This window comes from Dipodomys ordii, unplaced genomic scaffold (genome assembly GCF_000151885.1).
Source record: "Dipodomys ordii isolate 6190 unplaced genomic scaffold, Dord_2.0 Scaffold54, whole genome shotgun sequence".
NCBI lineage: Eukaryota > Metazoa > Chordata > Mammalia > Rodentia > Heteromyidae > Dipodomys > Dipodomys ordii.
In genome coordinates, this window is record NW_012267270.1 from 3,610,526 (window position 1) to 3,624,409 (window position 13,884).

General features: G+C 54.3%; 1 protein-coding gene across 1 annotated transcript in view; it reads left to right on the plus strand.

The window, feature by feature from the left end:
• The window catches only part of Pc (pyruvate carboxylase), a 111,310-nt gene that overhangs the window by 78,535 nt on the left and 18,891 nt on the right, over nucleotides 1-13,884 (plus strand). The window contains exons 4-9 of the mRNA XM_013020888.1: nucleotides 11,902-12,031; nucleotides 12,132-12,316; nucleotides 12,525-12,690; nucleotides 12,782-12,927; nucleotides 13,071-13,188; nucleotides 13,463-13,614. Of these exons, the coding sequence (XP_012876342.1) occupies nucleotides 11,902-12,031; nucleotides 12,132-12,316; nucleotides 12,525-12,690; nucleotides 12,782-12,927; nucleotides 13,071-13,188; nucleotides 13,463-13,614 (897 nt within the window). The remainder of the gene's footprint in view (nucleotides 1-11,901; nucleotides 12,032-12,131; nucleotides 12,317-12,524; nucleotides 12,691-12,781; nucleotides 12,928-13,070; nucleotides 13,189-13,462; nucleotides 13,615-13,884) is intronic.

The following is a 13,884-nucleotide window of genomic DNA, read 5'->3' on the forward strand; positions in this document are numbered from 1 at the left end:
CTCTTCTTCTTCCTATTATTACATAGGACCTCATGCTTTTTGCTTGAGACCCTCTGTTTGCCATATAGTTGAGCTTTCAGGCATGAGCCACTATGCAGTCTCCTAAGTATTTCTTGCTCAGTCCCTCCTTCATTCCCTTGTGTCCACCTTGGCTGAGGTCCTTATTACCTCTAATTGGCATTAGAACATCTTCCTGGTTTGTCTCCCACCTCTGGTCTTTGCTGTCCTGTCCAGCTTCCTCATAACCTCTGGAGTAGTCCCTGTTCATTGCAAATCTCTTTCCTTCCTGATTTCTCCATAGCGTTCCCTGACATGGAAGGTGCAGCCCACGCTCCTTGCTGGTACGTGAGCTCTCTACCAGGAGCCCAGCTATCTGCCCGTGGGCTCCACTCTAGCTCCTTTAATCCTTGCCTCACTGGTACATTCACCAGGCCTTTTGCTCTTGCCACCCCCACCCCTGGGCCTCCTCCTCCCTCCTCTGAGCCTCCTTTCTTTGAGCATCCTTCTTCTTCCTCCTCCTTTAAGACTGGTCCCTGGCGTCCCTGCTTCAGGAGGCCTTCCTGCTGGCTCAGCCTAGCTCTTGGAGCAGCCGTGCATGCCAGCTTGTCACTGTTCACTTCTCCTTTCTGCAGCCTCCCACTCAGCCTTTCCTGGCTGAGCACAGACCTAAATAGCTGCAGGCTCAGAAACCACCACTGTGGCCTGCAGCATGCTGAACAGATGAGAAACAGGGATGGCTGTATCAGCCCTGGGTTTTAGGCTCCATGTATGTGTGAGTGTCTATAGGGAATCCAGCTGCGTTGGATTCATGGACTGCCGGCACAGGACCAATACCAGGTGGCTTGAAACAACTGAGATTTTTGCCTCACAGATCTGGAGACTAATCAGGGCATCTGAGGGCCATACCCAGGGAGAGGGACCCAGAAGGTCCCTCTTCCAGCTCTTCTTGTGTTTGCTACCAACCCTTGGTTTCCCAGGTTTGTAGATGATCATTCCAGTCACACAGTCATTGTCACTCTGTATCTTCAGATCATCTCAGTGTATATCTATGACCATGTCCAAACTTCTTCCGAGGACACTGTACATATTAGATTAGCCTGATGATCCCCCTTGGGTCCCTTGGTAAAGACCTCATTTCCTAATCTGTCACGTGGCTTTTGTGTGGGGGGGGGTCGGTCATGGGGCTTGAACTCGGCCTGGGCGCTGTCCCTCAGCTCTTCAGCTCTAGGCTAGCACTCTACCATTTGAGCCACAGCGTCACTTCCTGTTTTCTGGTGCTTTATTGGAGATGAGAGTCTCACGGACTTTCCTGCCTGGGCTGGCTTTGAACTGCAATCCTCAGATCTCAGCTTCCTGAGTAGCTAGGATTACAGGTGTGAGCCACAGGTACCCAGCATCACATGGCTTTTTGAAGCCATAAAGTGGGTAATACCTGCTTGTTCTGGGCTCACCAGACCTCAAAGTCACTAGGATGCATGAGAGTCCCAGTCTACTCCAGCCAGCGTTCATTGCCTATAATGAGGGGAGTGGAGGAAGTGAGTGGGGAGCAGGCCCATGGGACTGTCCAGCCAGGGCAGAGCAGTTAGGAGGAGGTCAGGAAGCTTCCTAGACTGCCTGAACACACTGTGGTAGGCAGTGTCTGTGGCTTTGCAAAGGAAGAATTCTAAATTCAAGTTTAGAGCTCAAGCCTATCACCTCACTCAGCCCTGAAATAGCTTTCATGGTTTCAATCCTCAGGCGCTGTCTTGAGTGTGTTCTGACCACTTTACCTGACCATCACAGCCTGGTAGCTGCTCTGCTGCTGTGACAAAGTACCTGAGAAGACACATGAAGGGAGGAAGGATTGATTTTGATTTATCGGTTCAGTCCATAGCCATGTAGGCTCATGGTGAGGAAGTACATCATGGCAGAAAGTGATGGAGGAACAAGCAAGCAGGAAGGATCTGGAGATAATATTCCCTTCACAGGCATGCCTTCAATGACCACCTTCTCCTACCACACCCCATTCCTAGTTCATACCTCCCAATAATGCCATCAAATTATGAGTCCAATCCGTAGATAAGATCAGAGCCCTTATCCCTCACAGCCAGTTGATCATGAGCAATGCCTGTCTGTCTGTGGACATTGGAGACCCGACCTGCGGCACGTGAGCCTTCAGGGAACATCTTACATGCAAACCACTACAGTGACTTACAAATACCACACTAGGAAGTCCGAAGTCCGGGTTTCAACATGTGGATTTGGGGAGAGACAAACATTCAGTTTGTGGACACTGCCCTTTTGCCCATCCTTGTGTCCTGTCAGCAGCACTTTGGGCCCTCGTCTATGTGGAGGGGAGACTCGGGTGTCCTGTTAGTTTATATGTGCAGTTCCTGGGAGGCTTATTAACAATGACTTATTAATCTTTGCCTAAGCGTTCTGTGATGTTTCTGCTCGAGTCCTCACAGCCACACACTGGTCTGCAGAGTCACTGTGTGGCCTGACCCGTTCAGCCATTCATCCATTCCCGTTATTTATATTACTTTGCTGTCAGATGCTAGGCTGAGTGTTGGCAAAACAGTAGGAGCAAACCTGTGAAGCTCCCTGTGCCCGAAGTGCTCACGGTGTCTGGTAAGGGGGAAACAGTGTGCACTCCTGCCAAGGACACAGACGCCAGCTTGGGAGCCCCCAACGCAGGACATTGGCAGAGCTGTTTGAAGATGGCTGCCCCAGGGTGGTTAATGGAGCCAACTGGGTTGTTGGGCATCCAGGGAGGTGTTTCTAAACTGAGTCCTGAAGTATGTGGAGAAATCAGGGCAAGGGACTTTCCCCTGGGAGCTTTTCCCCAGAGGTTGGGTGCCACTGAGAGAAACGCTGCCCTAACTTGTTTCTCCTGCCAAGCCTGGGGGGGGGGGTGGCTTGGGCCCAGCCTGGGCCCAGCCTGGGCAGGGGCTGTGGGTCAGGTCAGCAATGGCAGCTCCCTGCACCAGAGGGCAGTGTTGGTCCTGAGATAGTCAGTGCCATCATAGAGGCTGGGACAGAGCAGCCACCTAGCATTGCCCTGGCCTCTCCCTGCCAATCCCCTCTAGGCCTTTGGCACCCCTCTCTTCCTCCCTACTCCGGGTCTCCCCCACTTGTCAAAACAGAAATTGTGAGTCCCAGGGGGCACCAACAGCTCAGGCCACCCTTGCCCCTATCTGTGCCTTTGAGTGAAGGGACCATGTGATGGCTGATGCCCGGCAGCCCTGGCTGCATCTCTGCTGCTGAGGCCAAGAGACCAGGCAGCTGGAGCCCCAGCTGGTGCCTTCATGCTGGGGCTCTCTGCTTTGGTATTTTCTCTTCTGGCTCCTGTATCTGTCACCTGCATTGTACCTTGTGCCTTCCCCACCGTTCTCACTACCCAGAAATCTCAGCCTCAGTCTGTCCTCTCCTGGGCGCTTTGATAAGCGGCTGTTGCAACCTGAAAGCAGGCGCGTCCTCCTTTCATCCGTCCCTGCTGGCTGCCAGCCCTGGGGCCTCCAGTGGACACGTTTAGGACAACGCAGAGCAGCCTGGGGAAAGCAGCCCCATCCATCAGAAGCCACTGCCACCAGGGCAGAGTCCTCTGCCAATACTCTTTCTGGTTCACCCACATTTGCTGGCAGGGGTCCAGGCTCCCTGGGAGGGCAGAGCAGGCCAGGTGCAGGTGGTAGAGGCTGATAGAAAGGAGACAGGACCTTGCTGGTTAATTTGGAGATTCCTGGGGCCTGTTTCTGAGCCGTGCCTCCTCCTTGTCATTGGCTACTCCCTGGCTCATCTCTGAGGTAGCAGAGGCGCTTAGGTCTGCTGGCCTCTCTCACAGAGCCAGGGGCGGGCCCTTCTCCTCCTATGAGCGACCTTCACCTTCAACTGTTCTCTGAAGCTTCAGAAGATGCCATGTAAAGACAGAGATCTTTAGGACCTGAGCAATGCAGACCCTAGAAGGAATACCACAGGCCTATCACTTGGCCACAGCAGCCATTAGGGGAGCCCTGCCCCGACACCCAGCCAGATTGCTCCATTGGAAGCAGGTTCTTCTCCCCACAGTGGCCATATTGTCTGGACCCAAACTGGCCTGACACAAAAATGTGCGCTGCTACTCGGCGCAAGGGGTAACCTAGGAGCTAGTTTAAATTTGAAGTAGCACTGTTACCACAACATGGATGGTTTGGGGGGCAATTGGCTTATCTGGGACACATGAGTTCGGCATTACTGGCCAGCTCCCAGGAGGGCAGCACAGAACTCCTGCTACAGAGATTTTTGTTTTGTTTTAACATCAGAAGTACTTCTCTAGTTCTGATATTCCTAGAGTCCAGGTACTTGTCTCACACACATAGAACTTAGCCATCTTCTGCAGGGAAGCTATCAACGCGGGGCTCCCCCTTGGCTGGTGATCTTGAGTGTGTTCCTTAATCACACAGCGCCTGGTTCCAGATGTATACAAGGGAATGACGGGTTGGCGAGGTTTATATGTGGGCTATCCCCTGAATATAGCAGTGAACCCCTTAAAGAGTAGAGGTCTCTCTGGGTTCACTGTTCAGCATTGGGTCCCCACCAGCTGGGGCAGAGCCGAGCCAGTGGGCAGAGCCCGGCGACGGCTGTGCCCTGTAGCACACGTGAAGGCACAGCAGGCCGGGGCGATGACGTCAAGACCTTTGTCCTGCCGCATCTCACAGTGTTGTGGGCACTGTCCCAATGCCATGATTTCCACTCCCGTCTGGAAGGGAGACGGCGGAGTTCATGGATCCAGTGTCAGGGGGAAAACTGAAACCAGAAGAGAGGAGGAAGCTCTGTGAGCTGTCCTGGGAGGCAGCGGCGGCGGCGAGACCCGTGTGCCAGACGCTCCTGCTTCACTGTGGCTCGTCCTGGCATGCAGGGAGTTATTTACCTGTCCCCTGGTGACAGCCATAGCTGTCTGGTTTCCCTGTGTCTAATGCACAACCGGAGGCTAAGAATGGGGTCTGTCAGTCGGCATTTGCAGAAAATAGCAAACAGACCTCACTAGGCTGTCAGCACTCTGGAGAGAGGAAAGCGGGGTGAAGGTTTTGGGGAAGTGGCAACGGCTCTTCTCATGTCATTTCTCCATGCTGTGGTCAGAAAAGGAGTTTTGCTTGTCACCATATCACCATAGCATGCAAGGTAGCATGGTATCCCCGAGCCTACTGCTGGGCCTAGCCTTCCTGGGGAGGAGAGCCCCTGCCTCTGGTTACAGCCTCCCTTCTGGAAGGACTGGAGCTCAACACAGGGAGCAGCAAGGTTTCGGGACCAGCGGACACAACTGAGTTCCAGGGCTCAACAGGTGAAGCCCTCAGAAGCTTCAAGGCACATTCTCAGCCAAACTGTCCATCATCATGACTTCCTGATAACCATCTACCACCAACACCCCCAAGGCCCAGCACAGGGAGGGCCGAGGGGAATGCTGGCCCCTGCCCCACACCTGTTGTGTGCCTTGTGTGATGTGGAAGCACCTGGAACAGTTCTGGCCTGAGGGCCATATCTGTGACCGCCTCCTAAGAAGGTGAGGAAAGAGGCTGGACACACCAGGATGCGAGAGGTTGGCCTTGGACAAGCTGGGGACAGGGCTCCCCTTGAATGCCACAGGTTCCAAGGGGGCCTCAGGGGGCCTGGAGCCTTGTCATCCACCCTCTCCACCTAAACATGCTTCTCTCCTGGGGGTCTCCCTGGGGGGGGCTCTAACCTGTGGTGTTTCCTGTCTACCCCCAGTGTCTGCAAAGGCCTCTCCTTCAGCTTCCAGGCATGGGTGGGGTTTTGAAACAGCTCCTACCTCCCAACCATTGGAGACCCCCAGATGAGCCACTCCACCAGCACCTGCTTCCAGACCAGGCTCTACCCCCAGATGAGCCACTCCACCAGCATCTGCTTCCAGACCAGGCTCTATGCAGCTTTCCTACAGAAGGGTTTCTCCAACTGAATTCAATTTTGGAAAGGCCTTGGCTTTGAGTCTAGGAAGGCAATGAGATTTAACAAAGGAAAAGCCAGGTTAAGCCATTTGCTAAAAAAAGGTGCAGATGTTCTCCACATAAGATAGTGTTTTTCTTTATCTTTGTGTCTGCAAGGCCTTGTTCTGTTTTCCTGCTCCTGTGCTGAGCCAGACACCTTCAGCAGGGCTGCTGGGGCAGGGACAGGGCTCCTCCTGGTCAGGACAGTCGCCTTTGAATCCCACAAGCCCAGCAGTGGCTCTCTGACCAGGGACGGGGGTACCATACTGCCTTGCTTGCTGCTGCTGCTACTACCGACAACAAAACTGCTTTTCTGCCCGCAGAGAGGGAGCTGGGCTTACTAGATGGGGATAGGGAAGAGACAGGGTGGTGGCCAAAGCCAGGGGGAGAGTGAATACTCGCTGGCCAATCCCATCACACGCAGTATTCCCTCCTGAGCGGCCTCCTTGGCCTGCTCTACCTGCAAGCTGACATTTATGTGCCTTTGACTTCAAATGGCAGTATGTCCTAAATTCATCACCGAAGCCAGCTTGCAGCCTCAGGCTACCTTCCTAGAGTCTTGCCCATGCCTGATGTTCCAAGGGGGGCAGGTTCTGGGCTCTGGCTTACCTCCACCCTGCAAACCCCTCCCCTTCCCTCCCAGGTAGCCAGCGGCCCATCACATCCTCTGGAGGTATTGCCCCTTCCCTTGATTTCAGCCTTGGCTACCGCCCAGGCCTCCAGCAGTTGGTGCCGGAGACCTTTGTATTCTGGGGCCAGTGACCTCTGAGCAGTGGCCTGTGGTGGGTTCTCTGCCACGTCCTCTTGTGTGCTGGGAGCCAGGAGCAGGGTGACTACTCCAAGTCAGCGCCACTGTCCACGCCTGCTCCAGCCCTGAGGTAGGTTTGTGCATGTGGGAGGAGGGCTCAGTGCCTGGGTCTGGCTGGCTCTGAGTGGGTCCTACCCTACAAACTGCCCCGTGTGTGGAGCCCGGCAGGATCCTTGCCACCAGCGCACAGCAGAAGGCTGGGGCGGAGGGCGTGGGGGGCCCCCCGAGGACTTTGTGGGGGGGGGCAGCGAGGCAGCTGGAGTGCTGGTGAGGGGCGTGCAGGGCTGTGGGGAGGCTGGAGGAGTCCTTCTCCATCTCCACATTCATCTGGGAGGAGGAAGGGGCAGGGAAAACGAGACGGAGGCTGGCACTCCTGACTCGGTCGATTCCCAGAGTGACCTGTCTAGATTGGGGTGGTGGTACCTGGGTTTTGAGAGGAGCATGACCTCAGGCGTGCCACGTCGTGGGGCTGGCAAAAGGAGAGCTGGGCTCAGCACAGAAGAGCCAGCCGCGGGCTTGTGTCCTGCCCCTGTCTGTGGGCCCTGTGGGCTTCTCTGTGCTCTGACTTCATCTGAAGCGCTGTCACTTTCCTGACGAGAAACATCTGCCAGGCCAGCTCCCGGCCAGCGCCTGCACCTGGGAGCGCACGTCTCAAATCCAGGCCTGCTTTGGTGGTGCTCTGCAGGAACACAGGGAGGGAGGAGGGGCGTCCTACACCCCCACAGCCCTCAGCCCTGGTCCCTAGTGAAGTGTGACTGCCAGCCCGGGAGAGGCTTGGTGTTGGGGAGCCAGCTCAGCCTTCCGGGGCTCCTCAGGTGACACCACTACCATCGCGCTCACGGGATCCTCTTCCCTTATCTGGGGATGGAAGAGGACAGCGGGTGTGCGAGAAAGGACAACAAAAATGTCCTACTCACCCATCGGATAAATGCCCAAATGCCTACACGCACAAACTCACCTGGTGGGGAAAGACAGACAGACTGGAAATGGCTTGAGAGTTCTCTGGTGGGGGGTGGGGGTGAGGGTGGGGGTGTGAGGGCCTTGGTGTCCATGGGCTGTCCACAGGGGCGAGGCTGCTCACCTGCAGATGGGACAGACTGTGGGTACAGCACTTGTGACGTCCTGGGCAAGAGCTGCGCCTCATTGTTTTATGTTCCTCGCCTTCATGTCTGGTGAGGGGAAGCTTCCAACGTTGACCATTTTTGTTGGGTTTGTTGCAAATAGGGCTCACTCTTCAAGAATGAGCTTGGGAGCTGGGCACCAGTGGCTCACACCTGTAATCCTAGCTACTCAGGAGGCTGAGATCTGAGGATCTTGGTTCAAAGGCAGCTCCGGCAGGGAAGCCCATGAGACTCTTATCTCCAATAAACCGCTCAGAATACCGGAAGTGGTGCTGTGGCTCAAGTGGTAGAGCGCTCGCCTTGAACTGAAGAGCTGAGGGACAGCGCCCAGGCCCAGAGGACCTCAGGACCGACCAAAAATAAATAAATAATGAGCTCATCCAATGCAGCCCCCATGGCCCTCACCAGAGTGCCCTGGGAGCCCAGGACAGCTCTGCCAAAAGCAGAGCTCAGGATCAGGAGGTTGTACGGATCTATGAGTGGGAGATGACAGATGCCCATATCTGCATTCGCCACCCTGAGCAGCCATCAGGGCCACTGTCACCTTCCTCCCTGAGTCCCAGCCCCTAGTTGGGCCACTCCTGCGAAGGGGTGTTGGGCCATGTGGCCCCAAAGCCTAGTCTAGAATCGGCCTCAGGTTTGAGTTGCCCTTGTGATTCCAATCCTGACATAAAGTTGCAAAATCTACCCCTTTTGGAACTCCCCAAGCACTAGTAACGAAGCAAGTACTTCATTATTCTCAGATTTTCTCCAGAACATTTGCATGTAAATTGCAGTTGTGATGCTTCCAAGCCCCCAAATACTTCAGTGTTTTCTCCCAAGAATGAGGATGCACAGTCCAGTGAGCAAGATCAGAAATAAACATGGATACCACGCTGTGTAATCTACAGATCTTATTTGAACTTTGTCAGTCGTCCCTCAGTGCCCCTGGCTGCAAGTCCAGGGTCCGGTCCAGCTCACTCGTGCATTTTGTTGTTGTCTCTTCGGCTTCCTTTCATCAAAAATCATTTCCAAGTCTCTGTCTCTCATGACCTTTGACATGTTTGAGGAGTGCAAACCGGTTTTTCAGTGGGGTTTCCCTTAGTTTGGGTTTGTTGAGGCAGGAACCCACAGGAAGACTCCTTGGCGGCTCTCTCAGGAGGGGTACCACGCAGTTTGGTGCTGGTGATGTGAACTGTTCTCTCTTGGTCCATGAAGTGTCTTCCTGGTTTTTCCATGCCCTCTTCACAGTGGCTCCTATCTACAGTTTCACTTTCCTCAGTTTTAGTTACTTATGGCCATTTCTGTTCAAAATTATAAGACAGAAAATTCCAGAATTAGAACTGGTGGCTCCTGCCCATAATCCTAGCTACTGGGGAGGCTGAGATCTGAGCATCAAGGTTCAAAGCCAACCTGGGCAGAAAAGTCTTGAGAGACTTTTATCTCTAATTAACCAGCATAAAGCTGGAAGCGGAGATGTGGCTCAAATGGTAGAGTGCCAATCAGGAGCACAAAGGCTGTGTGAGAGGCCAGGCGCCAGGGGCTTATGCCTGTAATCCTACCTACTCAAGAGGCTGAGATCTGAGGATCGCAGTTCAAAGCCAGCCAGGGTAGGAAAGTCTGTGAGACTCTAATCTCCAATAATCCACCAGAAAACTGCAAGTGGCACTGTGGCTCAAGTGGTAGAGTGCTAGCCTTGAGCTGAATAGCTGAGGGATAGCGCCCAGTCCCAGAGTTCAAGTCCCACAACAACAACAATAACAACAACAACAAAAAGCTGTGTGAGAGCTTGGGGCCTGGTGTTCAAGCCCACCAAAAAAGATGCTCTTTCTTTTCCTTTATTTTCTTCCTCTTTCCATTTTGTAGGCCATCATATGACACAGGGCTTCTGTAATGTTTGTTTCATTTACTGAGTTTGTTTTTATACTTCTAAAACTGAAATGGCTGCGTCAAGCATTTTAAAATTTTACCAGAAGTGAGTCACGTGGTTAGATAAAAGCCAGGGTACAAGGTAGAGGCTGCCATGGAATAGAGAGGCTGGACAGACCTCTCTGATCTGAGCAACTGTTTTCATACTAGACTGGGCCTGGCTATTCTTCATTTATAAAATGAGGATGTAAATTGCCTCATTTAAATTTTTAAATTGGATAATGCACCTGACAGGAAATTTACCATCTTATGCTCTCTCTCCCTCCCCTCTTTCTCTCTTCTCTCTCCTGTCTCCCGTCCCTCTTCCCCCCCACCCCATGCCAGTACTGGGACTTGAACTCAGGGCTTCGGCTCTCTCCCTTTCCACCACTTGAGCCTCAGCTCTACTTCTGGCTTGTTAATTTGAGATAAGAATTTTACAGACTTTCCTGCCTGGCTGGCTTCAAACTGTGATCTTCAGATCTCAGCCTCCTGATTAGCGAGGACTATAGGTGTGAAGCCACCAGCTCTCGGTCTATCTTACTATTTTTTTTTTTTTTGTCAGTTGTGGGGCTTGAACTCTGGGCTTGGGCGCTGTCCTTGCACTCTTCAGCTCAAGGCAAGCGCTCTACCACTTGAGCCACAGCACCACTTCCGGTTTTCTAGTGGTTTATTGGAAATAAGACTCTCACGGACGTTCCTGCCCGGGCTGGCTTTGAACCGAGTTCCTCAGATCTCAGCCTCCTGAGTAGCTAGGATGATAGGCAAGAGCCACCGGTGCCCAGCCATCTTACTATTTTAAGTGCATAGTTCAATGGCATTTTGTACCTCCACATTATTGTACAACCATCGCCGCCGTCTGTCTACAGAGCTCTTCCATCTTGTGAAACTGAAACTCCATCCCCATTAAATACTAATCCCCCAGTCCCTGTCCCCAGCCCTGCCCCCCACCACTCTTTCATGAGTTTGACCACTCTAGGGGGCCTCCTTTAAGTGGAATCTTACAGCATTTGTTTTTCTGGGTACAGCCTGTTGCACTTGCCATCAGTCAATGTCATTAATCATTAATTTAGTAGCCATCATAGAAAGAAGGATACCTATGGCTACACGAAAAAACCTACATGCGTACAGCAGAGGCTTCCTCCTGGGAGAGCAGGCTGGTGAGGATCAGCACTTGGGATGGTCTAGATTGTCACCTGGCCTGGCCAGCAGGACCTGAGGTGGAGTGCAGGCTGGGTGTTGGCTCAGGAGATTGTCCTGCTGGGGCCTGGGCTGTGTGCCCGGGCCAACACTGAGGAGAGGCTCTCCTTCCCCCTCTAGCACTGGGGTTTGAATTCAAAAGCTTGAATCAGGCTTGTATTTAGGCTTGCTAGGAAAGTGTGCTAACTACCACCTGAGCCATGCTCCTAATCATTGCTTTAGTTATTTTTTACTTCTTTTCCTTTCTCTCTCTCTGTCTCTCTCTCTCTCTCTCTCTCCCTCTCTCCCTCCCTCCTCTCTCCCCCTCCTTTATCCTCTCTCTTCTCTCTCTCACTTTTTTTTTCAGTTGCTAGGGTTTGAACTCAGGGTCTCATACTTGTTCAGCTTGCTCAGATGGTATTCTATCACTTGAGCCACGCTTCCAGCCTGTGCTTTAGTTGTTTTCAGCTAGGTTCCCCCATTTTGCCTGGGTCCTGCTACTTAGGTCTGCAGAGCTGCGTAGCTGGGATCCCAGGTGTGCACCACCATTCCTGGTTTATTTATTTATTGAGAATGATTCTCACTTTTTACTTGGACTGGTTTAGAACTGTGATCCTCCTGATCTCTGACTCTGGAGAGCCACTTGCCCTCTTTTTCTCTTCTTAAGACTTCTTTCCTGTCTGTTTCCATGCTATCTTTATTTCCTCTGCTGCTTCATCTTGTCGGCTGTCTCCTGGTGCCCTCTAAGCATCTCTTATGAGCTTGTAGTGCCATGTGTTAACGACTGCGGTATGAACTAGAACGTTAGGGTGAGTGGGAATTTGAATTTGCTTCTTCTGTAGAGCTTGGCCATAAATGGAAGAGAGAGCTGGCACTGACTTCTATGTGTGAGTTTGTTTGACCTCGGTGCCGAAGCTGCTCTAATCAGGGCTCTGCTTGCCCTCTGCAGATGCTGAAGTTCCGGACCGTCCGAGGGGGCCTGCGGCTCCTGGGTATCCGCCGGAGTTCCACTGCCCCCTCTCCAAATGTGGGGCACCTGGAGTACAAGCCCATCAAGAAAGTCATGGTGGCCAACCGAGGTGAGTGCTCCCAGGGCCAGCCCCGCCTTGGCCTCCTCCTCACCCCGCCTCTACCCCTCCCGCCTGTTTCTCTCCTCACTTCTTGCCCCATTGCCCCTAGGTGAGATTGCCATCCGCGTGTTCCGGGCCTGCACAGAGCTGGGGATCCGCACCGTGGCCATCTACTCTGAGCAGGACACGGGCCAGATGCACCGGCAGAAAGCTGATGAAGCCTACCTCATTGGCCGTGGCCTCGCACCTGTGCAGGCCTACCTGCACATCCCAGACATCATCAAAGTGGCCAAGGTGAGCCTGGCCTGGCCTGCATCCAAGCAGCCCTGAGTGCCCAGGGCTCTCCCTAGGCTGGAGCCACGTCTTGTGCTGTGCCCGGCACCCAGGCCAGCCAGCAATAAGTCAGGGGAGAGAGAGGTGCCCAGAAAGGAATGGGAAGAGGTCAGAGAGGCCGCTAGACCTCAAGGGGACTAAGGGCGGCTGCCTCCCTGACCCTCCGCAGGAGAACGGGGTGGATGCGGTGCACCCTGGCTATGGGTTCCTCTCCGAGCGAGCAGACTTCGCCCAGGCCTGCCATGATGCTGGGGTCCGGTTCATCGGGCCGAGCCCAGAAGTGGTTCGTAAGATGGGAGACAAGGTGGAGGCCCGGGCCATCGCCATCGCTGCAGGTGAAGCACAGCTCCTCACGAGGAGGTTGACGGGGAGGGGCTGTTTGGTTGGGGGCCAGCCTGTTACAGTGTCCTGCACCTGTCCCCACAGGTGTCCCCGTGGTCCCCGGCACTGACGCCCCCATCACTTCCCTGCACGAGGCCCACGAGTTCTCCAACACCTATGGCTTCCCCATCATCTTCAAGGCTGCCTATGGGGGCGGGGGCCGCGGCATGAGGGTCGTGCACAGCTACGAGGTGAGCACAGGCGCTGACGCCGGTGGCCGAGCGGGGGCACACAGCCCCGGTGGCCCCACAGGATTCTGGGAAGTGGTCAGGGGTCTTGGCAGAGGACACACAGCCAGGGCCTCACATCTGCCTGGCCTTGCCCTCCCTCGCAGGAGCTGGAGGAGAATTACACGCGCGCCTACTCCGAGGCGCTGGCGGCGTTTGGCAACGGCGCACTGTTTGTGGAGAAGTTCATCGAGAAGCCGCGGCACATCGAGGTGCAGATCTTGGGTGAGTGGGGAGCATGCACACTCCTCCGCGCGGACCGCCTCACCAGGCGGCACAAGCCCATTTCTTTCTGCTTTATAGCTGCTGCTTTGGGATAGTTCAAGGCCTCAGGGTTGCGCAGGAATGCCTCCAGAAATAGAGTTCTGAAATTAGATGGCAGTTGGTTTTTACCACTTAATGACCACCCCAGCTGCCTGGCCCCAGTGTCCACACGGGGGCTGTTGGAGGTGTGTGAAGTCCACACAAAAGGCTGAGCCCCATTTCCCACCTGCTCCAGGGGACCAGTATGGGAACATCCTGCACCTGTATGAGCGGGACTGCTCCATCCAGCGGCGGCACCAGAAGGTGGTGGAGATCGCCCCTGCCGCACACCTGGACCCCCAGCTCCGCACGCGCCTCACCAGCGACTCCGTCAAGCTTGCAAAGCAGGTGAGGGTGGTGGAGACAGGCCCAAGCTGCGCCTCCCCCCCACCCCACCCCCCACCCCGGCACCCAGGGTCCTCACAGCCAGTGCTACTAGCGCCCCAGTGGGCAGCTGACAGGGAACAGGGAGACACAGGCTGCCCAGTTCAGGGCTGAATGAAATGCTGGGCTCTGCTGGCAGAGGAGCCTGGATGAGGCCACACAGAAGAGAAGGAAGGGAGGGAGGAAAGAAGAAAGACAGGGAGAGAGGGAAGAAGAAAGAAGGAAGGAAGGAGG